The following is a 26,921-nucleotide window of genomic DNA, read 5'->3' as shown; positions in this document are numbered from 1 at the left end:
CTGGGGCAATGAGATAACTGGAGGAACATCAAGCCTGGGAATGCCTCCAGGTTCACCTCTTCTGAGCTTGCAAGCCTACATCATTCATTTTACAGCTGCTCACTCAGATGGGTTTTGTTAGAAAGCTCCTGGTGTCAGGGAGAGGTCTGTGCCCAAAGTCCTGCAGCTGAAGAGCTGCAATGGAACCCTGTGCCCCAGAGACTCCAAGAGGAAAGGAGGTAATCTATGCTTTAGAAACTGAATGGGTGAAGGGCAGTCTTTAGAACAGATCCACTTCTCTACATCCATGCCCCTCCACCCAAGGACAAGGTGAAAGGAAACGCATTCCTAGAAGAGAAGCCAGGAGCTTATGTTCAGCCCCAGATGAAGAGCTAAATGCTGACCAGTACCTCCAAGTTCCTGTTTACTTGGGCTCAACACAGCTAATCGGGAATAAACGGCTGTAACAAAACTAGGCGAACAAGATAGCTTCATTTCCTTCCTCCTTACCTCCCATTTCCTTCCCTCCAAAAAAGCAGAGAGAACTGCTTATGTGATAACACAGAAAGTAACTGAGATTTACTGGAAATGAGAATAAAACTACCGCTAATCTCCCCGGGTGCACGGAGCACTCCGATGGGCAGCGGAATAAGAAGCAGTGAGGACGCGAAGCAGAGCCGGCGGGGCAGCCCCGGCCGCTCGTCCCGGAGCGCTCGGAGCCGCCGGGGCTCGCCGGGGCTCGGCGGGCCCGCACGGCGGCAGGCTCGGCACGCCGGGGCAAGGGCTGTGCCCGGGGCCCGCCGCTCCGCTCCGCTCCGCTCCCCACCCCCGGGCCACCCCGAGGCGTGACTCACTCCGCAGGGAAGGCACCGCGTCCCGGCCGAGGGCGGCGGCGCCGCGGCCGCCCGGCAGCAGCAGCAGCAGCAGGAGGAGCAGGAGGAGCAGGAGCAGGGGGCAGCCGGCCCGGAGCCGCAGCCGCACGGCCGGCATGGCCCCGGCGCTGCGCCCGCCGCTGCCGCCCCGCTCCGCTCGGCGCCGGGAGCGGAGCCGCCGGCCCTGCCCCGGGGAGGGCAGAGCGCCGATCCCACCCCGGCGGTCGGGGAGGGGAGGGCCGGCTCCCCCCGTGGGGCTGCGGGGAAATGCCGCCCGTGCGGCTGGGGCCGTCTGCCTGCGTCAGAGCTGTGCGTTCACATGGACCAAATACTCTCTAATAACCTTATTTGCCATCTGAAAACACCTACTTTCTGTCGCCTGTACCCCAAGTACTTTTATCTTAAAAAGAACCAGAAAGCACATGGAGACATCGGCGGTGGGAGGCCACCGTCAGCACACTCCGTGTTCCCAGGTTCGCTGTCCTGTACCTGAACTGTCCCAGACCCCACGTGGAAGACTTGTGCTTTTTGCTAGGTCAGCTTCGACCTCGAAGTCATTTTATGTTTTGGCATGGGGAAAAAGAATTGCCGTCTTCCATTTTGTTCATCTCTCTTTTCAGTGGAATATTTACAAGAGCTGCCCCCCTTGGGCTGAGTTTCAGTCTTGCAGAAAGTCAAAAGCAGAACCTCTTGGCTAAAAATAGAGTAACTTTATGGGAATCCACAGGACCGTTTGCTTTTAATCTGCAAAAAGCATGGTTTTGTGTGTTCTTTATGCATAGCAGACAAGTAAGTATATAAACATGTACACAAGTGTAAAAAAAATAAATGCAGCGCTGGAATTGAGACTTCCCCCATGTCTACTTCAATCATGATACAAGGATGGAAAAGAGAAACCTCTGGGCTTGGGGAAACTTCTTTGTGTTGGTTGGTAGAGGAAGGACTTGAGAAGCAAGAGAAAATAAACACTTAGAAAGAAGTAGATAAGTTTTATCATTTAACAAATGATAAAAGTGGCTGACAGAACAAACAGCAGGAAATACTGCTGCAGAAGCTGGTCTAGGAGTGATCTGACTCCAAGGCAGAAGGGCTGTAACTCTCAGGAGGCTGTGGTGCACCTCTTCTCAGGAAAGCTGCAGCCTTCTGAAATTTTCAGATTCTGTGAGAGAAGCTTGTTATGAGCCATTTATGAAAATCTGGCCATTGAGACCTGCCTACATCTCTTCAGAACTGTTTGGCCACTGCTTTGAATACTGAGCTCCAGGAAAGGACTCTCTTGCTGGGTCACACTGAGAAATTCAGCTCTGTTCATGACAGAACATTTAAAAATAATAGTGCCAGAGAGCAAAAATGAGGCTGCTGCGGGAAGGAGTCCCACTTCAACTGGATTTTTCTGCTGACTTCAGCAAGATCAAAGTAATCACATTCTAATTATGTATTCCTAGTAATTATTTTATCAAAGTATTTTTGTAAATATTTTGCTAAATGCAAATTAGCAACTTAATTAATTCTAAGTGGTTTTCCTTGCTATTTTTACTTGCTGTTGACTTCCTTCTCTTTGACTAAACAGTTTTTTACTGTCCTCAATCTATTTTATTCTCACCAAGTAGGTAAATAATTTCTAGTGCATCCTGATCTGGCTATTTGCAGCTAAGGTATACTTATTAATTTACAATAATAAGAATTCTTGGCTGGAATAATGGCTTGTAGAACCAACATGACTGGCAACATTTTCTGAAGTAAACTCAATGGCAGTTAATAATACCTTGCTCATTAAATGGTATAATTTTCCAGTTTTTGGGGATGGAGGGGTTCAGGTTTGAAGCTTTGTCTGTCTTCTTTAAAGCATTTGCTGTATTGATTGGCTTCTTTATTTTATTTTCTCTCTGGAACTCACTTTCTGTAAATATTTTTTTCTTCATCTCTTTGTTAATAGCCTGTTCTCTTCCTTTTCTTTGTGTGTGCATACACATGTACGTATGTATATTTAGTTTTATATTTATATATAGATATATACACACATATGCACTTGTTTGAGCTGATCTGCCTTTGCTATTTAGGTACTCTACAGAAATGTTTATTCCTTCCCCTATCTTTTCTTAGACTTCACCTTCTGTGTGAGATCTATGCAAAGATATGAATCCAGTTCATGTTCATGACCTGCACCCACAAATAAAGGCATCATTAAATTCACACTAATTCAATTTGCTTACAAACCCATTGCTTTTGCAAGGCACACACACAGATCCAGTTTGTCATGTGTTCAGCACCTCCTTACACAGTAATTTCTGCTCATAATCTGGAGTCTGAAGACAGGTTGCATTTTTTCCCCGATCAGCCAGAGTGGGAGTAACAAACCAGAGAACACCTAGGAAGAAAAAGAAGGCCCCAAATTCCTTTCATTAGCAGTGACCAGCAAGCCACAATTCCATCTTTTTTGGAGGACTTTCCAACATCTTATTTGGATCTGAAAAAGGACAGTTCCTAGGCATCCTGGATCCACTCCCCAGCAGCCTTGGGCTGAGGCTGGTGCTAAGCAGAGAGCTGTGGAATGAGCCATGTTCTGACAGTCTGTGTTCCCCTTGGCATGCCTTTTGCAGCTGCAGTGTGCTTGGAGCTCTGGGCTTTGTGGCTTTCTGAACCCTAACCCTGGGTATAACCCTAACCCTAGGCTGAGAAGCAGATTCACCTTCCCTTTCCCTTATAAGTTTTTCTTCTTACCCCAGAGACAGAACTACTCTCATTTATCAGCTCTTCCAGTCATGTTACAAATGGGTATGGTCACTACAGGCACTGCTTCCCTACCTCCTCTCACCCTTCCCAACCATGACCAGTGACACTCTTTTTCCTTCCTGCAGCCCCACCTGTGTGTTTCTGTCACACCACTCCTGTCTCCCATGCTCCCAGGTAACTGCTGCAGACACCAAGCTCTGCAGTTTCTGTCCCTGTCAGCTCACACTGGTTAACATGACCTTACAGAGCAGCCCGTAATGGCTAGCTTCAGGTTAGGTCAAATCCCCAGTTGTAAATTGCCAGTTTTATGTTCATTAGTCAGAATGTGGGGGGTTTTTCCCTAAATGTAACTTCTTAGTTTTATATGTTAGCAGGTTAGCTTCAGGCTAGAGACTTACTTTTCTAAGTGAAAAACTTTAAAAGGTGACAAGAGCATTACTATGAGTTTATGCTTTTCAATATTGCTAAATAGCAGCTGCTCTTTCACAGGCATGAAATGGAAAGAGTTGCTGCCTATGTGTCTCTTACTGTGCCACATGAGCCATCCCCAGGCAAACCCTTACCTTTCCAAGCTCACCATCCCTCTTCCCCCAGTAGACTTGTGCCAAGCAGACTTGGCACAAGTATAGAATAGTTTGCTGTAGTATATAATTTAGTAATAGGTAGAAATTTCACTATAAATCTAGCATGTCAGACTGGCTCTTGATTGGCAGTTATATCGAATTTAATAGTAAGCAGATATTCATGTAGTTCATTTGCTAGGGTATTAAGGGAAAAAAAATCCAATATTTAAATACTTGCAATAAAACATAAATGGCAGCTCTGGCCCATCCCTCTTTGTTTCTCAAAGACTTTCTTCACCTTATCCTTTCCATTTGAGATCCTTGGCAAAACCGTACCTCTGTGTCATTCATCCTTCAATGTAACACAGTCATTTTTTTGCCATTCTTGTTAGTACTGTTCCTGTGAAATCAATAGAATAATGAAGTAGTTTTTGCAAAGATTTGCCACCAAAATAATGCCTAATGTGTTCCCAAAATGAAGCTATTAATATTACACTCTAGATTTACTACAAGACTCTGAACAACTCAGGAAGAACAGACAACTACTAACAACTAACTATCAGTCTAGCTGGAAAAAACTTGACTGGGTGTAACACTTGGAACAAATATATATGCTTGCAGAAATTCTAGGGCATAATGTTTGCTCAGTGCTGACATGATTTCACAGGTTGTGAGAGGGTGTGCCTTTGCACCTTGTACACTCCTTCCCACAAGAGCTGATCATGTTTTCTCAGCCGTGCTTACATGCTCCAAAATTAGACTTCAAAATCCCACAGCTAATATAAATTACTTACTGTGTTCATTAGAGAATATATGCATGAGGAAACCCAAAGAAATTTTAGTTTGCCTCTTTCTTTAACCAATTTCTTCTCAGGTGAAATAATCCTTGTGTTAGATACCTTACTTTGTATTCAATAAAAATGAGAAGACAGATTTTTTTTTTTTTTTTTTTTTGTTATTTTCAATATTTTGCTTTCTGGTAAATCAGATATAGAGTCAGTCTCATATCTGAGGATTTATGAACTAGCATTCAGGAAAGGGCTAAAGAGAAAATATGCACTTTGCTGTGTATTTCCAAAAAGATATTGCTGCTATTACCCTGACAGAATGGGTGGATCTTTAGCTTTAAGTAACTTGAGCTATTTAGGAATCTGTACGAAAGAATCATAGAATGGTTTGGGCTGGAAGAGAACTTAAAGATCATCTAGTTCTAAGGAAAGAAAGAATGACATATGTCATCAATCAGTGCTCCAGAAATAGGCTGCTTGCAACATTCATCCATCAAGTCATTTCCTCGAAAAGTAAAAGGATCGCAAATGAAAAAATCTAGACATTAAATTTCATGTGATGTCTTTTAAAGGGGGGAGGAAAATAATTTCTAAGGTATGCCAAAACATGAACAAGCTTCTAAGATTTGTGAAAACACATGAAAACAGCGATAACAACACAAGCCAAAATGGAAAATGAAGAATGAAAAAAATAACCTTATTAAAAAATTATTCAATTTTACAATCTTTATTCAAGGTCAAATAACTCATTTTTACATAAACAATTGAATGATTTACTGGTTTCTTTCAAATAGAAGAAGCTAAAATTTGTCTCTTTTTATTTTTAGATTGTGTGTAATAAGTTTTGGGGACAATTACTCTGTTAAACACACTGCAAAACAAACTTGAACTTCTACATAAAGGCAGATGAGGCATGGAGAGTATTGCACTTGACACCCAAATCTTGTATCCCAGGCTCATTACCCACTAGTTACATTACAAAACAAACTTGAATGCAATCTGGACATTTACAATACAAATTATCATGCACCTTTTATTAATCAAATAAAAAATTATACATTTAACATACATTACTGAAATTACTATTCTATAGGGTGTATGAAATATACAAATAACATAAAATTGCTGATGATTATTCTTTTATTCAATTTAACTCATTAGTTAATAGAAGTGTTACTGTTAAAAATGTTTTGGCAACTCTCAAGGTCCAGCCTCAGGTCAAAACAGTGTTTGTGAAAACAGCACAAAGACTTTTTCATCCCACTTACCACATACTCATAGCTTGGTGAGGAAAAAAAAATGTTAAAAAGGAAAAATTATGAACTTTGATACAAATTCTACAAGATGAAAATTATATAGTTAACAAAAAGGGATGAATATCCTCTTGTTTCTAGGGTGAATGCCAAGGGAGATCTTCAAAGTTCTTGAAATCTGCGAGTTTAGTCAAAATTTATGATCTAAATTAATGCTGTTAAATATGGTTTATATGTATGAGTTGAGTTGATATCTCCCAATAATACAAACCTTCCTCACCAAGTCCTTCTATTTTCTCCTCTGATGGATTCTTAATTGTTTGAGTGATTTCCATCCTGACAAATTGGAAGGTGCACAGAAAATTTATAGTACAGTCAGTCACAGCAGGGAAATTGAAAATCATCCTGCCTGGCTCCTGTACATCTTTGATAATTTAGAGAGATTGTTAGGAGGAGAAATTGGGTGGTAAACATAACAAGTTGGATCTCTGCTGATGATCAGAAGACAAGTGATGGGAAGAGGGTGAGAAGGTTTGTGAAATGAGATCTCCTGTAGGAACAGGGAATGTAGAGCACCAAGCATTTGTTATGAAATGCAAACACCACATTAATTTTTGAAGGCTGAGATATGCTGGAATATTGAAATGGGCAGCCTACAGGAGAAAGGCTTTCAGCCCTAATAGTGAGCAGCAAAATCAGATCTCAGAACTTAAAAGGCATTTAATAAACAGTATAGATTTTTATTACTTGAAAGGTAATAAAAATATTTTAATTTCTTTCAGAGAAAGTTTATAATTTGATGACTTCTACATGAGAAATAAAAGAGTAACAGATAATCTACATGGGTGAAATCCAGATTTCCCTAGACCCTTAGGCAACCCTCACCCAAGTGAAATCTGAGCAGAATCAGGGGTCAGCTTTGCATGCCATAAGTTTATCCATGTGCCAGGGAAACAGGATTTGGTCCCCCATGTAACTTGAACTGACATCTGTGGGAGTGCAGTGGTTAGAAGGGCCACAGATGTGAGCCTTTATCTGTGCAGTTTCCACTATGAGATATGCAGGAATACCAGAACACAGGTGTGAATCTGTTCCAGTTTAATCACAGCCAACATTTCCATTGCACTGCTATAATTTTGGTGGTTCTAGCATCACCTTCTTTCCAAAGGCATCTGATACTATTTCTTTTTGCACAGATAGATGTATATAGGTTCTAATTCACTAATAGACAGTATTACCCAGTTTGTTTAAACAAAACAATCTTTGTAAACCAAAACTAATAGTTTCACTGAAACTAGATCAACATCTGTAGCCATTGACTCCAGTAGGCTTTGGATCAGGCCCTAAAACAGGCATGGGTCAGAGCTAGCTAATATACCAGTCTCAATTCCAGAAATTGTGGAGCATATGGAGACTGAAGTTGCACAGACTTGGTAAATATTTATTACAAAATGGACATCAACTTTTTCAGATCAAATACATTCAGATCAATACTTTTTCAGATCAAACTCCCTATGTACCTTCGGGAATGTATGTGATCATTTGTAACAGTGCCAAAGTACCTTTGATTTCTAAGTCTTCATTTCTAAGTACCTTCATATGTACATTTTGACCATCTGTTTCAGAGTAGTAATAAATGCAACTGAAAACTTATATTAAAAAATAAATTTCATTATTGTTACCTGAAAGTAGTCCAATGTTGTAATTTTTCTATGGCAGCATGTTAGGTGCTTTTATACTTTCTTTATCCAGTGCTGTGCATGCTAACAGATTACAATTAAAAATTGCAATTCATTTGTAATTAGCTAAAATGGAGATTTAAAATTCCTCATTAACATAATGGAAATGAATATTAAATGAAATCCATAGATCTTTTTGTTGTTTAGTTTGAGGGAGAAAAAGCCAAACCAAACTCAAATCCAAACAACATAGCCCAAAAGAACTGAATATGTTATTATGCACAAGAATAAGCAGTTTGGCTGCTGGGCATTGAAAGAACCTCACAACTATGGACATATTAACAAAAAAGTACTGTCTTTGTGTGTGGTAATAAACCTTTTGTGTGAACATTTCTGCATGAAAAGGGCTCCTGAGCCACTTTGTGTGATGGCCCAGCATGTGAGGTGTATTATGAGCACCCAAATCATTTACAGGATGTAAATGGTGAAATGGAGTTCTGTTAATCCTCTGGTTTAAACGTGTGTCTACTGGGGTCTCTAATTTACAAATATTTATCTTTTTCTCTGTATCCTTTTTACTAGAATTTAAAAGAAGAATAAAAGCAGTCTGTGTCTGGAGCAGAAAACAACTGCAAGTGAATAAGGCTTGATTGGCTTGATTAACTTTCCCTGAGATAATCCCGGGGCCTAGGTCCTTAAAGAACATCAAAGAGCAACAAGGAAAAGAAACAGAGAAACAGGATAATAAAGAAGAATTAGAGAAGAAATGTTTCTGTATAACTTACATTTACAGAAGACAGGCAATATCACTACTTTTTTTCTGGTGAGAAACTATTCAGTCACACAGGTGATATGAGAAAGCTCAATCCTCAGTAGTTTAAACTGCGTTCGTTAAAAATCCAAAATATTTTCTACATTTAAACCAGCCCACCAAATAGACTGGTACAAATACATTCCTAAACACTAATTTATGGGATTGTGTGTATAGACAAAATAGTATAAAGTTCACTATATATATCTAATTTAACAAAGAATAAGCTTACATTATAATTTAGAATCCTCAGTATTAATGACAAAATTAAAATTATTGATGATACCATTTTTAAAAAGATGGGGGCTGTAACAATAAAGGGTCATTTAAAAAATATTTCTACTAACCCTTACTACTAATATGTTATCTTTATTTGTCCCAACACAAGACATATATTCTCTAACTGAATGGTTATACCACTGCAACTTGTAAACAAATATCACATAATCAGCTGAGAAGAAACATGTTTAGATTTAGATTTCCTGCCAGTGAAACTAAGTTTGTAGTGTTACAGGTGCTAATAGAAGTCTGCAGCCATGGGTCTTTTATGTATATCTTGGTTCTTGTAAGTCACATTTTTAAAAGTGGTGGTTGAGCCTCTGTACAGTGGATTTGTTTCCTAAAAACAAAAACAAAACAAACAAACAAACAAACAAAAAACCCAAACAAAACCAGATTAAATGGGGGTCACACAATATTTGTCTAGAAGTAATGTATCTTTGAGGACACCAGAATAGCTTTTGGTATCTCAGTTGTGTTTCAAGCCACTGAAGTCCAGATTGATCTGAATTCAGGCAGCACAAACCATCCTGGGCTCAGGAACATGCTTCCCTTCACTTCATGCCTCCCAGATTAAAGTAATGCACACCATCAAACAATACCTCGTCAAATGTGTCCCATAATATTTGTGTATCAAATTTGGCAGTTAGACCTTTATAAAACCAGTGTCTCAGCACTCAGGTGTGACTTGTCATTGTCCTCTTGTCACATACACTACCCACTGTGTGCTGGGAGAAGGGCAAGTCTCACCTGAGCTTTTCATCCTGGCCTCTCACCAATCACTTCCTATCCTTTCCTCTTGTGACAGAAAATAAAATTAAAATGCTTCTATCAACTGTATCCTTCCCTTCCATCTTACCATACCTAGCTCTCCTGAAGGACCAAGAAAACATTCCCAGGTGGCCTTGCCTGTAAGTTAGTGATTTTCCCCAGGTCAAAAGCTGAAAGGCTGACAGTGTCCATTCTTGGAAAAAGTTGCAATCACAGGACTTTGTAGGAGAGTGGAGCTGTGTGAGCACATTGTCTGTCCTCCTGACACCCGCCAGAAATGCTTACTCAACATGCTTTTTTTGAAAAGATCCTCAGAAGCCCTAAAGCTTTTGCAAAAGGGCAAAAAAGTCAAGGCCAGAAAAGAAAGAAGAAAAGGGAACATGTGATGCAAGCTTACTTTAGGTGCCCAGAGTTATAGAAAGAAAAGGAGGCCTGGATTTCTCTGTCCTTTCCCCTGCATTTGGGACAGTTCCATTCACTTCTGCTCAGTGGGAGTGGGCTTGGGTCGTGACAGAGGCCAGGAACAACCTCCCTTTCCTAAACAGCTCTAAACAGGCAGAGGGCTAAACCTTGGATAATCATACAGGCAGACAACAGCATTGTTAGGATTAATGGAAGACTGGCTAATAATTTGAAACTATTAATAGAAAAACAATTATCTACACATTCTTACATGTGGAAGAAATTAAACCAGGAGATGAAACCCTAGATAATTTTCATCCATTAAATAATCATGATTTCACTTTATAGAATAGTAAATGTGGCAAAAACCTACCAGCAAAATCTATCCATTTAAGAGAACAAAATCAAGATGCAGAATTTTAAAGGCAGTTGTGCATCATGCAATCAAACTAAAGAACCTTGTACAAAATCAATGTATTTCACATACCGTTTGCCATTTAACTTTTGATTTTTCTGCTTCAAACTTGGCCACCTCTTTTCGGTCTTGAAGTGACACCAATAATTTCCATATACAAAGTAAAACAATGCCAATGAGAAGAATAGCAAGGGTGACACCCACCACTATCATTGGGATATTTGGGTGCTGTGCACAATCTGTGGAAACAAAAACAGTTATGACTGTGAATAACTAATTAATAAATTCTAGGCAATTAAAAACAGTCAAGAGATGTGCTGAGATTCTCATTTACCATGAGCTGGACACACCTTTTTCTTCAAGTTCATGTTATTTTTCTCCTGTTAGCTTGCTAAAGACTTTGTGAAACCAGCTGAAAAATATTGCATTAATATGTTTTAAAAATTATTTGCTAACTTATTCCACTTTTCTTTTATCATGACAATTAGCAGCTGCTTGCTGGATACAGACACAGATTCTGAAGAGAAAAGTCAGAAAATTGATTTTAAATCTGTTTCGATATAATTATAAAAAACAGGGCTGAGTTGACAAAATTATGAATTTTACAATATTATGGCTGGAGCTCTAGTTCAATTAACTGATATTCAGTGGGTTGCAGAAGAAAAGATTTGCATGAGATCTATATCAGGGTAAAGTCACCAAAGATACTGATAAAATAGAAGAAATGGCATTTCTCTCATGAAAACAATAAGGAAAAAATTCCTTCAGATTTGTTGAAAGTGTTGGACTGTGCAGTTGGAAGGAATTTTGCATTTCAAATTCTGCAATAAATTTTACAATAAAATATTTCTGAGGGTCAGAATTAAAACTGAACTTTTTGCTTCACCAAATCCCAAAGAAGTTTGATTACTTTAATATTAGAAAGTACTGTCTATGAAAGTTGGTGAACACTACTATTTTACAAAATTTTCTCCTGAACCATGGTTTCAGAACATTAAAAAATTTATTTCAGTCTGCTTTGTCTTACATGATTGTATTTCACATTCTGTTTTTGCTTGATGGCCTCAGTTAACTAATTCTGAGGGGCTCTGTTTTGAGCCCTGGGCTGCTGTTCTGGCTACCGGTGCCATATAGACTTCAGTTTCCTGAATGAAATTCTATTCCTAGAGAATTTCTTGGGGTGTCATCCCAGTTCACATTTTAAGGTCCAGGAGCAGAACAGCAGATGACAGTGAAACTGGTCATTCTGGTGTTGTGGGAGGGCCATTACACAGAGGTCAATGAACTCACAGAGGTCAGTGAAAAGAAGATATTTCTTCTCCTTTTTTTTTTTGTCAAATATAATTAAAATCCATAATAAAGTATTTAATAAAGATAAAATCTTACCTTTAAATTCTTGAATCTTAGGGATTTAGGGATGTAGGTTAAGAGGTGTGCTTCTTTAGTACTACCTTTGTTACAAGCACCTTTGTATATATAATTTCAAAGTGAGTTATAGTTTTATCACATAATGCAAATGATGTTTGGTATCATCCTCTTAGAACTGCACAAGCTATTGAAAAAATTAACTTATTCTTACAGCCCAAGGATCATTCTGCCCATTTTTCATGAGAGACCAAGTATTTATGTTACCACTGCATTAAATAAGTGCTTGAGGAGCTGTTTGGCTGGGCAGAGAAGAGCTACAAACACAAGGAGGAGATGTTCTGCTTCAAAGAGCTCTGCTTCTAGATTGCTAACCTTGTCTGTGGTTTTAAATCAGATTTCACCTACAAAAGCCAATATTCACTGCTTACCTTTCCGTTCTATGTTGTGAATGACTGTCCTTCCCTGTTCATCCACAGCCAGTAGAAATGTGGTTATACATTCATTTTCCCCCTGCAAAGAGCAGGAAATGGATTTATCCTCTGAATAATCTGCAGAGGGAAGGGAAAAAGTAATTCATCAGATCAAATGAAATTTAACCTTTAATAACCAGAGAGACTGCTGGCATCATGTTTGTCACAGCCTTGTCTGCAGATGGTGAAGAGTGAAAGACAAAGCAGAAATACTGTCAGAATTTCTACTAAATTTAACAGCTTTTCTTCCAATCCCAATTTTATTTAGTTTCTGATTTTTCACTTATATTTCCAAAGAACTGATCCAGATGTTGTCAATCTGCACTGACCATCTAGTGCACCTTGTTACTTTCGTGTACTGTGAATTTCAATGAATTGGAAAGGCTCCCAAAACTCTTAACTGGCAGCTGTCCAGGAAATGTAATAGCCCCAAATTATGGGACAAAGTAACCAGTGGAACAAAGTATGTTCCTTTGGTTTGCAGCTACTCCTGCCACCTGTAGGTCATGTTTCAGAGTAGATATATGTACATCAAGCAGCTGTGGGTGCTGTTAAAAGGGCTGCCATTCATTTCCTACACCACAGGCCCCTCAAAGGTCACTGTGTGTCCAGCACTGTTACAAGAGTAACAGTAAATAAAGATTAACCACAGAATAATAAAGATTAATAACAGAATCTGAGATTTTTGTAATGGGATTCTGGAAGAAGCAAATAAAGTGACCTGAGATGACAGTCTGACCCCATTTATTCATCCGTCCACTTGCTGTTGATTGCACAAAAATTTAATCAATTTTTTCCTTCCAGGTTTTTCCTAACTGGGGAGTTGAGAAAAACTCATTCAAAGGGAACAGAGAGACAGAAAGAAACTGACTTTGAGGGACAATATAAAGCAAATAAGCAATCAAAAAGTGAGAGTACAAGCGCAGAGCCAGAAATGTCTGGAGTGTAACATTTATAATATAACATTTTACAGAGGAAAAAATACTCTATACCTGTGTGCAATAATACCTCTGGGGCTAAATGTTTATATGTTCATACAGTCCATGATTTGAGATGTCACTGGAAATCTAGGTATGCTTTTCAATATCTTTTAGTCAAACTTCATAGGATTTATTTTTAGAAGAAGGAAAAACAGTAGGCTTCTCAAATATTTCTTTAAAATAATTGTCACTGACCATTATTTTCTACCCTTTCAAAACTCGTAATGAAATTTCATAAACAATTGTGCTAAAAATCTTAAAATCCTCAAACTTTAATATGAAGAGTAATTGATTAGAAATCAGACAAGAATAGAGAATTTTTTAAAATCTACACTACATTTAAAAAAAATGCTTGCTCTAGTTTTTCTTCACCATATTGCTTATTATCATAAGACTTGGTCTTTCAGAAAATACTATTAAACACCATAGAAAAGATGGAACTATAGACTACCCTCCAGTCCTTTTCTCTGCTTGTTATAAAGAGAATCCTAGCTGGTTGGATTTTAATGGAAACCTGCTCTTGATTTGATCCTTGTGTTTAACCTGTTGCTGGCCCTTGGTGGCAGCACCTTGTGTTATCTACCAAGGGGACAGGCAGCCTAGACCTACTGATTTAACAAGATCTGGCTTTGTTAGAAGGGCCATGAACTGCAGACTTATGGCTCTTGCTGGCATGTCACAGTTCCAGTAATACTGTCAAAAGTTTTGCAATGTTTGTACTTTCCCAACACTTTTAAGCAAGCAGACTCAAAATACTAACTTGCAAGAGGAAAAAAAATGGACAAGGATAGTTGTTAGCTATCCTGAAAATAGAGAAAAACTTGCAAACATATACCAAATATAATTTAGAAGGCAGTAACTGCACATAGATTAGTTATTTTTACGTGATAATTTTTGTTTAATGTCATAATTTGAAAGCAAGGGGAGTAGAATACTGATTATGTGCAATGATGTAGAAATGAAAGCAAAAATGCCAGTTCAAGCTATTCAGAAACCAGCTTCTGGTTAGCATTTTTATTTCCCTGATATTATTTTTAGAATGAGGGATCACTAAAGAGAGACCATTGCATATGTTATTTGCAGCTCATCAGCATAAAAATTTGCCTAGGTAGGTAAATCCCTGTAATTTACATCTGTGTAATCTTCTGCATTCTGCAGTGAATCGTCACACTCTTCTTCAGCTTAATTCTGGTGATTTAAATTGTATTTGAAATAACTGGAGTCACCCTGGAGGAGAAATCGGGTAACAGTGGCAAGCAGGAGACTCAAAGCATGAAAGACTGTTTCACAGCAGATACATTTATAAAAGATTCAACACCAAAAATGTTGACTGTAAATTTAAATGTCATTATGCCCTTTTGTGTTTGCCTTTTGCTCAACAAAATGCTTTTTTTGAGCAGAGTTCACCTCACTCTGACTCATAACAGTGCTGACATAGAGGTTTATTCAGCCTCCACTTTGCTGCTGCACTGGGAATTTGTGAGGTGTCAGCACTATGGGGTAGGAAAAACGTCGGTTCTCCAAGGAAAGTATAACTGTCCCTGCTCTGCTGGGCTCGTGGCAGGAGCAGCCTGGTGCACTCTGGCTGGGTGCTGGCAGGAGATGCCTTTTAGGAGTTTTGGTTCCTGTTGTGTAGTGAGTAGAGCAACAAGAGCTTCTCCCACACCTATGTGACAAATGGGTGATTAGCCTAATTTAAATGTTCAAGGATTAAAAGGGAATGAAGATAGAAGTTTGGAAGTGGTGCCTGCTGCAGAGATCAGCCCAGCAGATGTGAAGCCATCAGCACCTGCAGAGCTGCTGGGCATCCCATGCCAGGTCATGCCTGGGCTAACCTCACCTGCTGGTGGGGAGCAGAAGAAACCCCTGGCAAACCCAGAACCAAAGCAGGGAGGTGAAAGGCACGAGTCACAGCCTAAAACTGGCTCTCTCAGGAAACAGGAAAATGTAAAGCCCACGCTTTTTTGTTGCTTCACATTTCCAGTCATTGTGTTGCAACATCCATGTGCAAAAGAGAAACAAAATTTTTGAAGTGTTAATGTTTTATTTAACCTAGAGCTTTTACTTTTTTCTTTCCACAAAAGCCTTGAAACATTAAAAAAACTAAAACATAAACCAGAAAGAAGTATACTACCCCATTAAGTTGCTCAATAATCTGTCTTAAATATTATGTGGTGTGCTAGTTTTACCACTTTCAGATTGGTGGGTTTTGTTCAGATAATAGTTTTTATTCTATGATTATATTTTAGCTATTATTTTAAAGGTTAGTTTTTTCTTTCAGGACTTCTTGATGAGGCCACCCAAGCATTTCAGATGAAACTGTTTGAAACAGCTGCTTCTTTTTTTTCTATTTTGAGGGATCTGGATGGGAACATGAAGGTTGCAGCAACTGCTGTAAATAAATTTTGAGTCTAAAGAAGTAGATGAGAGTCTCAATCAGGGAAGCACAGGACAGGAAAACAAGGAAATATGCTGGAATAGCAGATGATATTGTCATGGTCATATATGTGACTCTCTATACGTGAACAGAACCATATAAAAAGCTGATTCTGCTCTTGATTAGCATTCATTATATTTAAAAGTATAATATTTTTTATATTCCTAGCTACAAATATCTTCCATCTTACAAAAGCAATCTGAAGCTAACTGAAGACATACAATACAAGTGCTTATATGTCTTTTAAGCCTGTAAAGATATTTTTCTATTTATAAATATATACTGAAGTACTGCCATCAAAAACAAAAGGTGTGACCTTGCTGGAAGGATGCACACCAGTGACATTACTGCATGCACACAGCTCTGGATAGGCTTCCAGGAGCTTGCAGATACAAACCTTAGACATGCACACATGAATGAATGAATGAGGATTCATCTTCATTCTTACATTTATCTTATTTAATGCTTATGGTACGTCTGGGATGTGGACATAACTAGCCTATGTCCTGCCTTACTTAACAATTGCAATAGAACTGGGACTAGAATTGCCACTGGAATAAATACAGGTTGCCTGCTGAGCAGGCACCTTCCTTTACAGAAAAAAAAAAAAAATTGCACTTTTTTGATTTAAAGGTTTGGTTTGGGGTTTTTTGGTTGTGGTGTGGTTTGTTGGATTTTTTCCTGATAGTACTATTTTACTCAAGATTAATTCCTATTCCAGAAATTTCCATTGATGCAGGGCACTATTGAATCAAAGCAAACAGCTGAAAGATGTTCTTGGCCTTTTAGAATACAAGAAATGTTTTTTGCCACAGGTTAAATGGCTGTGTTTAGTCACCAGCTGTAATCACGAATCTGCCTGAGGACTGGAGTCAGGTTTTGTATTTGTAAGGCTCAAGAAGCCCTGCTAGAACTCGTGGTACAGGCATAACAAACGCAGGAAATTTCATCTATCACTGATATGCAGGGACTGGTATCTATTAAATTCTACACTTTCCTGCATAAACTACTTAGAAAATAGGCATGATCCAATGAGTTAATTACCTGGAAGGGTTATACCAGCCCTGTTCTGCATTTCCTACTTGCCTCAGAAGAGCCATAGACAGACAGTAATTCCCTTATGACCCATAATATAATTCCACAGCAGAAAAACAAGGCTACTTTTCAAATATAAAATTACTGAAAGTGGAACCTCCTGCTAATCACACACACACAAGAAAGGAAGATTGAGTATACCAACCCTTTGCCATGCTGACAGTTGCATCTACCAATTTGCATTTTTCACTGCAATCTCCCAGTGACTTGTCATCAGAAGCCAAGTGACATTCCACACAGCTCCTGTGGAAAATAATTCAGCAGCTCATCAATCTCTGCCTGCCACAAAGCAACAATACAAAAGCCAGCATGTGTGCATCTGCATTTTGAAAAGCAGCTAAATAAAAGGTCTTCTGCTATGGATACAGTTCTCAGGAATATGATAGGTACTGCCACAAAAAAATTCCTAACAAAACCAAAGGAAAAAAAACTCCACCTGAATAAAGGTATTGTGGATAAGCTCTGTCTTGTCCTCTATTCTCTCCCAGTTTGTTAGCTACCAGATAGAACCCCAGGCAACATTATTCATGTAGGTCTATCAGACATGTGGTTACTCACATGTAACATTCCTCTTCAAAAATTAAAAAAAAAAATCTGAACAGTAAATATTCTCACACTAAATACCAGCTGAAGGAATTCCTATCAGATGAACAATATCTGAAATTGACTTCAAAGAGATCAAGCTCAGGCACCTACTATGAGTTTGCCTTTGTTGCAAGTCTATTGAATAATGCATTAAAACACTTTCCAGGTGTCTCAACAGTTGTCTCTTGAATATGTTTACTTGTCTCAGGAATTACTTAGATCCTATTCATACTAATGAAACATACAGGAAAATTATTTTTTTATTCAGTGGTGGAAATTATTGAAGTACTATTTAAAAACAGAATCTCTCTGTAAATTTAATGAGATTTTAATAAATCCAGGATCTATTAATGGAAAATAAAACAACAAACCTAATTCATATATGAACATTTCTGATGGACAACATGTTTGCTAATTTTTCACAAATAGTTTCAGCCAAATTGAGTGGCTGGGACTCTGAGAAGCAGCCTGAAGGACTGACTTCATTAAAAAAAAGAGAAAAAAAAGGAGTGAAGAAGAGAAGAGAGAAGAGAAGAGGAAAAAAGAAAGGAAAAAGGAGAACTGCAACAAAACATAAAAAACCCTGGCTATCTCCTGTTGCATTGAGTTACATATAACCATGGGAATAAAGCTGAGGCTGCTGAGTTTATCTTCAGTTTATCCCTCACTCTGGAAATGGTGAATAGTAAAAGTGAGTGGGTAATGGGATAGCCTCTATCTCATGGAGATAAATTCCGTATTGGTGGTGGTTTTGTCATATTCTCCATGTTTCTCATGCTACACTCTCTTTCTCAGCTGCCTTGCCATTGATCTCCACCCCCTCTGACCTGGTCTTTCAGCTCTCTCAGTTACCCTCCCAGGTACTCCCAGGGTTCTCTCTCTTGGCTTTTTGTGCCCTGTGTTTCAGCATGGGAAGACACTGAAACGTAAAGAAAAGATCCAACACTGTATAGAATATACATGTTTAAACGGGTTAATGAAATGCCTATCATGTAACTTTATATTTCTTGTTCTTTGACAAACTGGGCAGAGCAAAGCAGCAGCATTGTCCTTTTTGTTTAGAGCAGTTGCATGCAGAAATTCTCTTTGAACATACTGAAAGGCTCAGTTTTCTTAGGGCAAATTTAGCACTAACAGGAAGAGATTGATGAATTAATCACATCATAGAATAGCTTTTCACTCAGATTCACTGTAGACTGCAGTGACAGGTATGAAAATGCAGTGTTGGCAAAAAATAAGAAGACAGGAAATCATCATGAACCATGCAGCCTAAACTGTTCAGCACTCAGAAAGCAAAGCCAGGGTCATTAATAACATGTGTTCTGTGAAGTCTAATCCAACTTCTAGCTTAAATTTCTGCTGAAGACTGCTCCATTTGGCCCTACAAGAGCTCATGTAATACATGCACAAGCAATGGTGTACTTAGAGTGGTCATCTTGACAACCTGAGTATTTTTGCTTGCTTTTTCTGTCATGCACCATAGCAGACACCTTGCATCACAGCAGGAAAGCTACATAAATTGAGGATGCTCAGTGGACAGAAGACATTTCACCATTTACAATCAATTTATCATCAACCTATACATGACATACAGCTACCAAATTATTCATTCCCAGACTATTATCTAGTTTGTTGTACTTCCACCTTTTTAATTTCACCAAGCTTAACCGAATTTGGACTATGAATTTGTGAATGTGTGAAGCTTGAGTGGACAACATGACCTTATTCATATGTATAAGAATGGTAATACAAATGCCAAATTTTTCTGTGAGGCCATAGAGGGGTCAGACAAGGCCACCATTCTATTAGTTGTACAGCCAGGGACAGCAGTGGAAGTGTAAAATTTTACCTGTACTTCTTAAAGTTGACTTAATTGTTTCACATAAAGTCCTTTTGTGCAAGAGCAATGATCATGGATGGTTGATATATGAGTTGTGACTACCCACCTCAAAGGACAAAGAAGCTCTTGGGTTCTGGTCTGTAAATCTAGTTTACAGACATGGCAGTAAACACACTGCTGAGGCAGTATAGGAAATAGATACCTGGGTGATATAAACATCAGAGGTTTAAAGCCACCACCATTACCATCTGGAACTGCAGGGGTCACCGCAGAGAGGACATTTTTCACACGTTTGGCCTGAAGCCCCTGGATGGGTGCAAGCACACGTCCCACAGATGCATTCACCTCTCCCACTGCACAGTGTCCCATCCTCAGCAATGCAGGTGCTGGTGTCAGTTGTGCAATTACAGTATTCACCAGTCCATCCGCTGTGGCACCTGCATTCCCCACAGTCACAGTCACCATTGCCTGGAAAAACATTTATTATACTTCAAATCAGTCACTGATAATTCAAAAAGAATATGAAGGATGAATATGAAAGAATATGAAAATTATTCTCTTTAACAGAAAATATTTTGCTCTCCAACTCTTCTTCCTAACATCTTCCTTTCCCTCCCACAATCTTCAGTTTTAAGTCAGAAGATCAGATTTTTCCTTATCCTGGCTGTAAGCCAGTGCAGCTCTATTCTCTTTACCGGAGCCCTCCATGCAGATCTTGTCTCCTGGCAGCACACGACCTAATTTGTAAATACTTCTGATTTATGACGGCATAGCTGAGACTAATTTAAGTCGCAAGACCATTCATAACTGGCAATTCTTTATACGGAATTGATCGCGACCGAAATGCTGAAAATACAAATGACCAAACACATGATGACAATACAGATTCCCAAGCCCCCAGCCAAGGGTGAGCCCACAAAGCCCTGAGTGGGCCCCAGCAGCAGCAGCACCGAGGGCCGTACCTGCGCACTGCAGGCCGCGGTGCCGGACGCAGGAGAAGTCATTGCACTCGCAGCGGGGCCCGTAGACCTTCCCGTAGGGGGACGGGTGGCACAGGCACTGCCCGCAGTAGCAGTCGCCTCTCCCGCTGCAGGAGCTCTGCTCGGCCGGGCCCCGGCAGGAGCTGGAGCCCAGGGAGCTCTCGTGGCACTCGCAGCGCGGCCCCACGTACCCGGGGCTGCACACGCACACCCCGCACTCCAGCGAGCCTTTCCCTTGGCTGCACTTCGGGCTCTTCTCCTCGGCCTTGGCCTGGCAGGCGCAGCTGCAGAGGGGGAGAATTTCCATCTCCAGCACGTCGCTGAGCCCCACGGGTTTTATCTTGATAAGCCTTCTGGTCTTCTCACAAGAAGAGAGACTAACAGTCACATTGAAAGAGACCTGGAAGAGAGAAAGGGGCTGCTGGGAGCACAGGGAACTCTGCAGGGCGCTCAAGAAGTGCATGCAGAGGACAGAGCAAGAGGGTCACAGATACCACCTGCTTTTTGGTGACTTGTCTGGAGGAAGATCATTTACTAAAGAGCAAACTCTACCCTGGTGTCCTAAATTATATGAACTTCATGTCTTTGGAGAATTTCTTCACTTACTGTATTTCCCACTTTCACATGAGAGCATTTCCTCTGATGTGGAGAAAAGGTCCCATTGTTACAGATGGCCGTGAAGGAGAGATTGAGCCCTTCCGTCTCTCCCAGGATCTCCAATTCAACCTCAGACCTCAGCTCCTTCAAGGAAATAAATGTGAGATTAATGGAGTGATAACACTACCATGTGCTGCCACTGCTCCACGTCTGAGGAACGTGGTCTGTAATTTATCCTGACTTACACAGGAGCACACTCGTGCTTTGGCACTTTGTTTGCAGAACCCTCTATTGCAAGAAAAATGGGAAACGAGCGAAATAAAGCAAACGCTGACAGGCCCAGCTTTCAGTGGAAAGCAGTGCTGGTATCACTTTAATATCTGCTATCACAGGGTTTATTTCCTGCCCTTCCAGGAGAACACATTCAATGTTTTATTCAATCACCTTTCATAACTCTGCTGACTGATGCAGGTTTCAGGTCTGGACTTTTTGAGGAGCGGATTTGTGTCCCTGATTGCATTGCTAGGTTTGGGCTTTTCCTGATTAGCCAAACTGTGTCAATATTGCTCCCTCCCTTCCTTTCTTCTCACAATGGAAATTCCTGCTTCATGAGCTGTTTGTGCTATTTTAACCTGTATTCAACAACATCCCCATTATTTAAATCAATTTGTTCATCAAACTTCAATTTTGTGAGTCACAAACTGTCTTTCTGAAATTGCTTATACTAGCTACATACATTTTAAGTCTTTATAATATTTTATAGCAACTTTGCTTACACAACCTTAATCCAAAGCCTATCACAGGCCATGGGGAAATTCCCTATGACTTCATTAGTCTGTGGATCCAGTAAATGGAATTTTTTCAAAAGTACCTCAGCAACTGCTGAGAAAACATCTCACTGACTTGACTTTGTGCTCACAGAAGTTTAATTGCTTGCAAAATACCCCCTGCCCTTCAATCAGAGCACAGAGAACTTGCTGACCTTACTTCAGTGAGTCATTCTACTCAAGGTAGCAGGATGACTCAATGGAGTAAAGGTCTGGTGGGGTAAATCAAAGTGAAAACAGAATAAGTATAAACCTGCACAGACAACTCCCTGTCCTACGTACATGTTCTGGATTCCCAGGAAATTTGTCTTAGGGTTGTAAAATTGTGCCCTGGGCATCAGGTTTGTAATGCTGGTAAGTTTGGATATGTCCAAATTTCCATTTCCCTTTAATTGGAGGTAGGTGGTTGTGTCACTATTGAAACAATGCAGAGTTGTCAATAATAATTTGTTTGTCATAGCTGGGCTCTCCCAAAAGGACCCAAAACAGCAAATCTCTGGGTAAAGCTGTGTCTGTGGGCATGTGCTTATGTTGCAGGGTGTATCACCAATAGTCCCTCTCCACTAACTGTAAAATTACAATGTGCAAACAGAGTGCAACTATGAGAGAAAATTAAATGCTGCTGAACACCAAATTGTAATACTTTGAATTCTGGAGTCTGTGTTCTATCATTTTAATGTGTCTTGCTGTTGTGAGAGGTCAAATTGTTCATCTTACAGCAGTGAAAGTGAACACAAACTGTAATAAATTCAAGGTTTTTAAATCCTAATATATGTGAGTATTTCTAATCATGTTTTAATATAGCATCTTTAAGCCATTCACAGAGAAACATTTGTAGTTCAAAAAGTTTTCTAAATGGAACAACAGACAAAGAAGTGCTAAATACTTGTGCCCGTCTGTTATCTGTCCTTTCTAATACATTATTTATTTGTTCTCATTCTTGTGTAAGTGCAGGTACAAAAAACTGGGGGGAAAAGGGGGAATTTTTCTGAAATTTTAAGTTCTTGGAATGGCTTTAGTCAAACTGCCTGCTATCTGTCACACAGCATTTTAGCCTACAGCTCTGCAACACGAAGTTGTGCAGAATTCAATGCTAAACAAAGCAGGCAGAAATATGCTTACAGAAGAAAATAAACCATACTTGGAAAGAACACGAGAACTCCTTTCAACAAATATTTTGACAGCTCAGACTTTCTTAACTTGCTTACTTCCTCTCTGAAGCTTTTATATGGCAACACATGGTGAATGGCATTAGCAAACCTTGTGTTTGCACAGCAAGTAAACACTCAAGACGACTTTAAAAGTGTTAAAAGATTTAGCCTAACTCTACTCCCAGGGGGCAAAAAGTTATTTATTTCTTTTCTTGTGAGTGAAGAAGCAGAGACACAGGACATTGAATTGAACTTCTGAGTGTATAATGAAAAGTTTCTAACAAAAGTAGTATTAGTTCTGTTTTGCATGTGATTTTTAATTGTAGGTCTCCTGTAATTTCCTTCTTCACAGTCCAAAAAAATTCAGATACCTTTACTCCTGTCAAATAAAGGGGTATTTTGTGCTTCCTGCTTGGAAGACTTTTCAATCACAAAACAATAAGATTGTTAACCTTTAAGGTTAAGTGTAATAAAATGGACTTTGGGAAATTTTGAGTGTGACATGTTGCAGCTTGCACACTTCTTCCATCTAGAAAGACATGTGGGACTTTAAGAACATACGTGCAGCTCTGCACCATGTCTGGTGCGTGGTCCAGACATGCTGTGCCTGGATGAGGTTGTGACAAGTTATGGCCCAAAGGCAGGAGCAGCCTTCCTGCAGCCACCTCCCTGCCACTGCTGCAGGGCAGCGAGCTCAGAGCTCCTCCAGACCCTGCCCGTGGAACAGACGAGAACGGGATCAGCCCAAACAGCTCAGGAGCTGCATCATGGTCACCCCTGCCAGCTCTGGGACCTGCTCTGCTCAAAGCATGCAGCAGCTAAAAAGCCAACAGAGCCAGGAGGCTGGGGACAAGGCAGAGGACATGGCTGTGCCTCTGTATAAACCCCAGTGTGCCCTCACTGTGTACTGCAAGCTCTTGTGGGCTCCACATCTCAGGAGGCACTCATGAGAGTCAGGGGGGGTAAACAGATGGTCAGATAAAGTTACCATGGGGATGGAGCAGCCAGGGAGAGACTTAAAGGACTGGGACTCTAGTTTGGAGGGAAGATTGGTGTGTGGAAGGTGTCTCAGTGACACAATATAATGAAAGAATGAAAACACAAAGATAAGGTGAATGCAGAGCTGTTATTCACCAAACCCTGTAACTCGGGAGCTAGGGTGTACTCAGTGAAAATTTAAAACATTAGAAGTAAGTTAAAATAGGAATAAGAAAATTGTGCCTTGAGACAGTGGAACTGAACCCCTCCTTGTCATAGAAGGCAACAGAAGCCAAAAATATCAGCAGGCTCAAAAAGGAGAGTAGGGAAAAAATCATAGGCCATAGGAACATTAGCAGATGCTAAGGAGAAGAGGCAAGGATTCACGCCTCACATCTTCAATATTCCAGTGAGGCAACTTATGTTACAGCAAAAACACCAGGACACAGCACTGGGAAAATTTTTGTGTGCTTTTTTCCATTACTTACTGACAACAACATGGTATTTCAGCTATTAAATGTAGGAACCTGTGTCTATACATTAGAGTGCCAGCTTGAAAAAATGCTGATAGGAACCAGATGTGACTAGGAGCAGGTTGGAATCCAGAAGTGAAATTCCATTGCCACTCAAAGTTAAGCAATATCTTTGCTCATAAGAAAATTTCCTCATCTTTATTTATTAAAATTTGTACACTCATAAGATTAACCCTGAAGTTCTCTCCTTGTAATTTTCCATAAAATGGAGAAATTCCTGGTATTTTGCATTTCATTTTAAAAAGTCGTAATTCAGAATTTGCATTGTCTTCATTGCTTTTATAAGAGTTAGAAGAATTTGGTTTCCTTCTTATCACTAAGACCAAAGTAATTTTGGCACAGTGATGACTATCTTATCCAGGTGATAGAAAGAAGAGCAGAAAAAAAAGTAAGGAAAGAAACAGAAGCTATTTGCAAAGGGTTATTTGTCATTGTAGACAACTGGTAGAGCAGGTTTTTAACAAAAATGGGCAGAGACGGAACAGAAAAATCGATGGGATATCAGCGTATTTATAAGTTGATGTGTCTGTGCAAAGATCTGTACAACTGCCTAAAACCATTCCTCTGACAGAAGAGAGCTAGGCACCCAGGATGCATTTTACAAACAAAGCTCTGAAGAGCAGTGCTGTGTTTATGTTCCTGACATAATTAAAGTATTTCTTTTTATTACTTAAACAAACCCGTTCAAATCCTGGCATTACCTAAACAAACCCCTGTTGCTCCCATATTGCTCTTTTTGAAAACCTCAGAACAGCCTCACAGAGGCAGCATCAAATTGCTAAAGCAGAGAAGAGCACTGAGCACAGAATAGTGGTCTTTTTCCCCAGATATTCCTGCAAAGCAATTGTTTGTCTGCTCTGGTGGCAGCTACCAACTTCAGTCCCTGTTGAGATGTGGAACTGAGAGACCTGAATATTAAAGAAGGCTTAAGAGTAGGTGTAAAATACAGGAATATGAAGAAGGCAATGCAAATTACATACTGATTTAAATTCAGCATTCCAGCAGAACTAAGGATTGACAGAAGGTTATAGGAATTTTGTTTCTGTGCTTACTTAATCCTCAGAGTGAACACTTTTCCTGTTAAGGTCAGCACCTAGCATAAAAAATGATGTAATCATTCAGTTTCATAAAAGGAATCCGTTCAAAAAGGGAATCAAAGACACACCTTTTTACCAAACTGCAAACCAAAGTCAAACATGTAAATATGAAGGAAGACGCTGCATTGTACCCATCGTACCTGATATGCAGCAATGATCAATTGGAGAATATTTCCAGAATCCTTCTGTAGTCGTCCAACGGTAGCACCAGGAATAAGCTTTGCATAATTCTGGAAATATAAAAGATTAATTTAAAGCACAACAGAAGTCTAGGTACCAAGGGGCCACCATCTAAAAAAAAACCCCAAACCCAAAGAAAGAAAAAAAACCCCACCCTAAAACCAAAAAAAACCCCCACCAAACAAACAAAAATCCCCCCTCCAACAAAACAAAAAATCCAAAGCAAAAATGGAGGAGCTGACAAGAAAACCAAGTAGACTGAAGCCAAGTGAAATAAATAACAGTAATATTTTCAAGGATTCTTGCAGTCTCCATTGCACGTGTCTTAATGAAAAAGTCAGATGGAGAAGAGCTGGTTTCATTTAAAATTCATTGAAGATATATTGTTGAATCACCTGTGTGTGATTGGAAGTTTGATACTATGGTATCTTTTAAGCTCTAATTTTTCAAATTTAGAGGGAAGATATGTTTCATCAACAGCTACATTTCTCTTTAATAAAAATATCCAGAAACAGATTCAGCTCCTCTACTGTCGTTGCACTGCTCAAGAATCTTGGACCCTACACTCAGCAGCTGCAGTCACTTTTTTATCTTTGCACATGTATCTCAGTGCTCTGTGGCTCTGATGGATTGTATGTTGAATTTCTGTGAATAATACAGTACCAATTTAGCAACTTATTTCAGTGATAAGTTGTCTTTTGGTTTTGCATTAAATTGCACTCTGACACTAACATGATATCTGACAGCTAGATTTGAAATACTGTGAATTAAAATTTTCTTACCTAATTGTTAACTACGTGAACTTCCCCTGTTTTAACCCATGCCTTTTGAAAACAATGTCATCTTTTTAAAAAAAAGCATTGTAGTGCTAGTTTTTCTTTACACATTATCATATTAATGCTGTTATTTTAAATAAAAGGGAAATATGCAGAGAACTATTAATAAATATGGATAATTTGATACTCTTATATCCTTCTTATCCTTCATATCTCCAAAAGCTCTGTGATTATTTTATGTATTATGTATGGAATAGTTATCATTCATTAGATTTCTGGTGCTATTGTAAATCAGTGGGATTAACTGCATTTTATGTTACAGCTGGTGACTTTGCATTCCTGACTCCTCCTGTGATTAGTGCCTTCTCAAGTATTCTTGGAATATTGAAACTCTGTGTTTGGTACATGTGGGCCTTCTGAGAGAAACTGATTTAAAATACAGTCCCCTTTAATCTGTGGTATGCAAAACAAACAGCAGGGAT

At 39.5% G+C, this 26,921-nt stretch overlaps 2 protein-coding genes across 5 annotated transcripts in view; both read right to left on the bottom strand.

Annotated features, from left to right (window-relative positions):
• Positions 1-993, bottom strand: part of PLA2R1 (phospholipase A2 receptor 1) — a 37,135-nt gene extending 36,142 nt beyond the window's left edge. The window contains exon 1 of the mRNA XM_064434744.1: positions 834-993. Coding sequence (XP_064290814.1) covers positions 834-969 — 136 coding nt within the window. The 5' untranslated portion in view covers positions 970-993. The remainder of the gene's footprint in view (positions 1-833) is intronic.
• Positions 994-5,677: 4,684 nt separating this feature from the next.
• The window catches only part of ITGB6 (integrin subunit beta 6), a 48,706-nt gene continuing 27,462 nt past the window's right edge, over positions 5,678-26,921 (bottom strand). For 3 of the 4 annotated variants that reach the window (XM_064434748.1, XM_064434747.1, XM_064434746.1), the window contains 8 exons: positions 25,624-25,713; positions 20,907-21,041; positions 20,283-20,700; positions 19,566-19,788; positions 17,041-17,138; positions 12,342-12,461; positions 10,618-10,784; positions 5,678-9,297 (listed from right to left, as the gene is read on the bottom strand). In XM_064434748.1, coding sequence (XP_064290818.1) covers positions 9,196-9,297; positions 10,618-10,784; positions 12,342-12,461; positions 17,041-17,138; positions 19,566-19,788; positions 20,283-20,700; positions 20,907-21,041; positions 25,624-25,713 — 1,353 coding nt within the window. In that variant the 3' untranslated portion in view covers positions 5,678-9,195. Of the gene's footprint in view, positions 9,298-10,617; positions 10,785-12,341; positions 12,462-17,040; positions 17,139-19,565; positions 19,789-20,282; positions 20,701-20,906; positions 21,042-25,623; positions 25,714-26,921 lie in introns of those variants that run through there. The other variant, XM_064434749.1, reaches the window with a different exon arrangement.

This window comes from Passer domesticus, chromosome 10 (genome assembly GCF_036417665.1).
Source record: "Passer domesticus isolate bPasDom1 chromosome 10, bPasDom1.hap1, whole genome shotgun sequence".
NCBI classification, from domain to species: domain Eukaryota; kingdom Metazoa; phylum Chordata; class Aves; order Passeriformes; family Passeridae; genus Passer; species Passer domesticus.
Note: the sequence above shows the minus strand (reverse complement) of the source record. Positions and strands in the feature narration are given on the sequence as shown.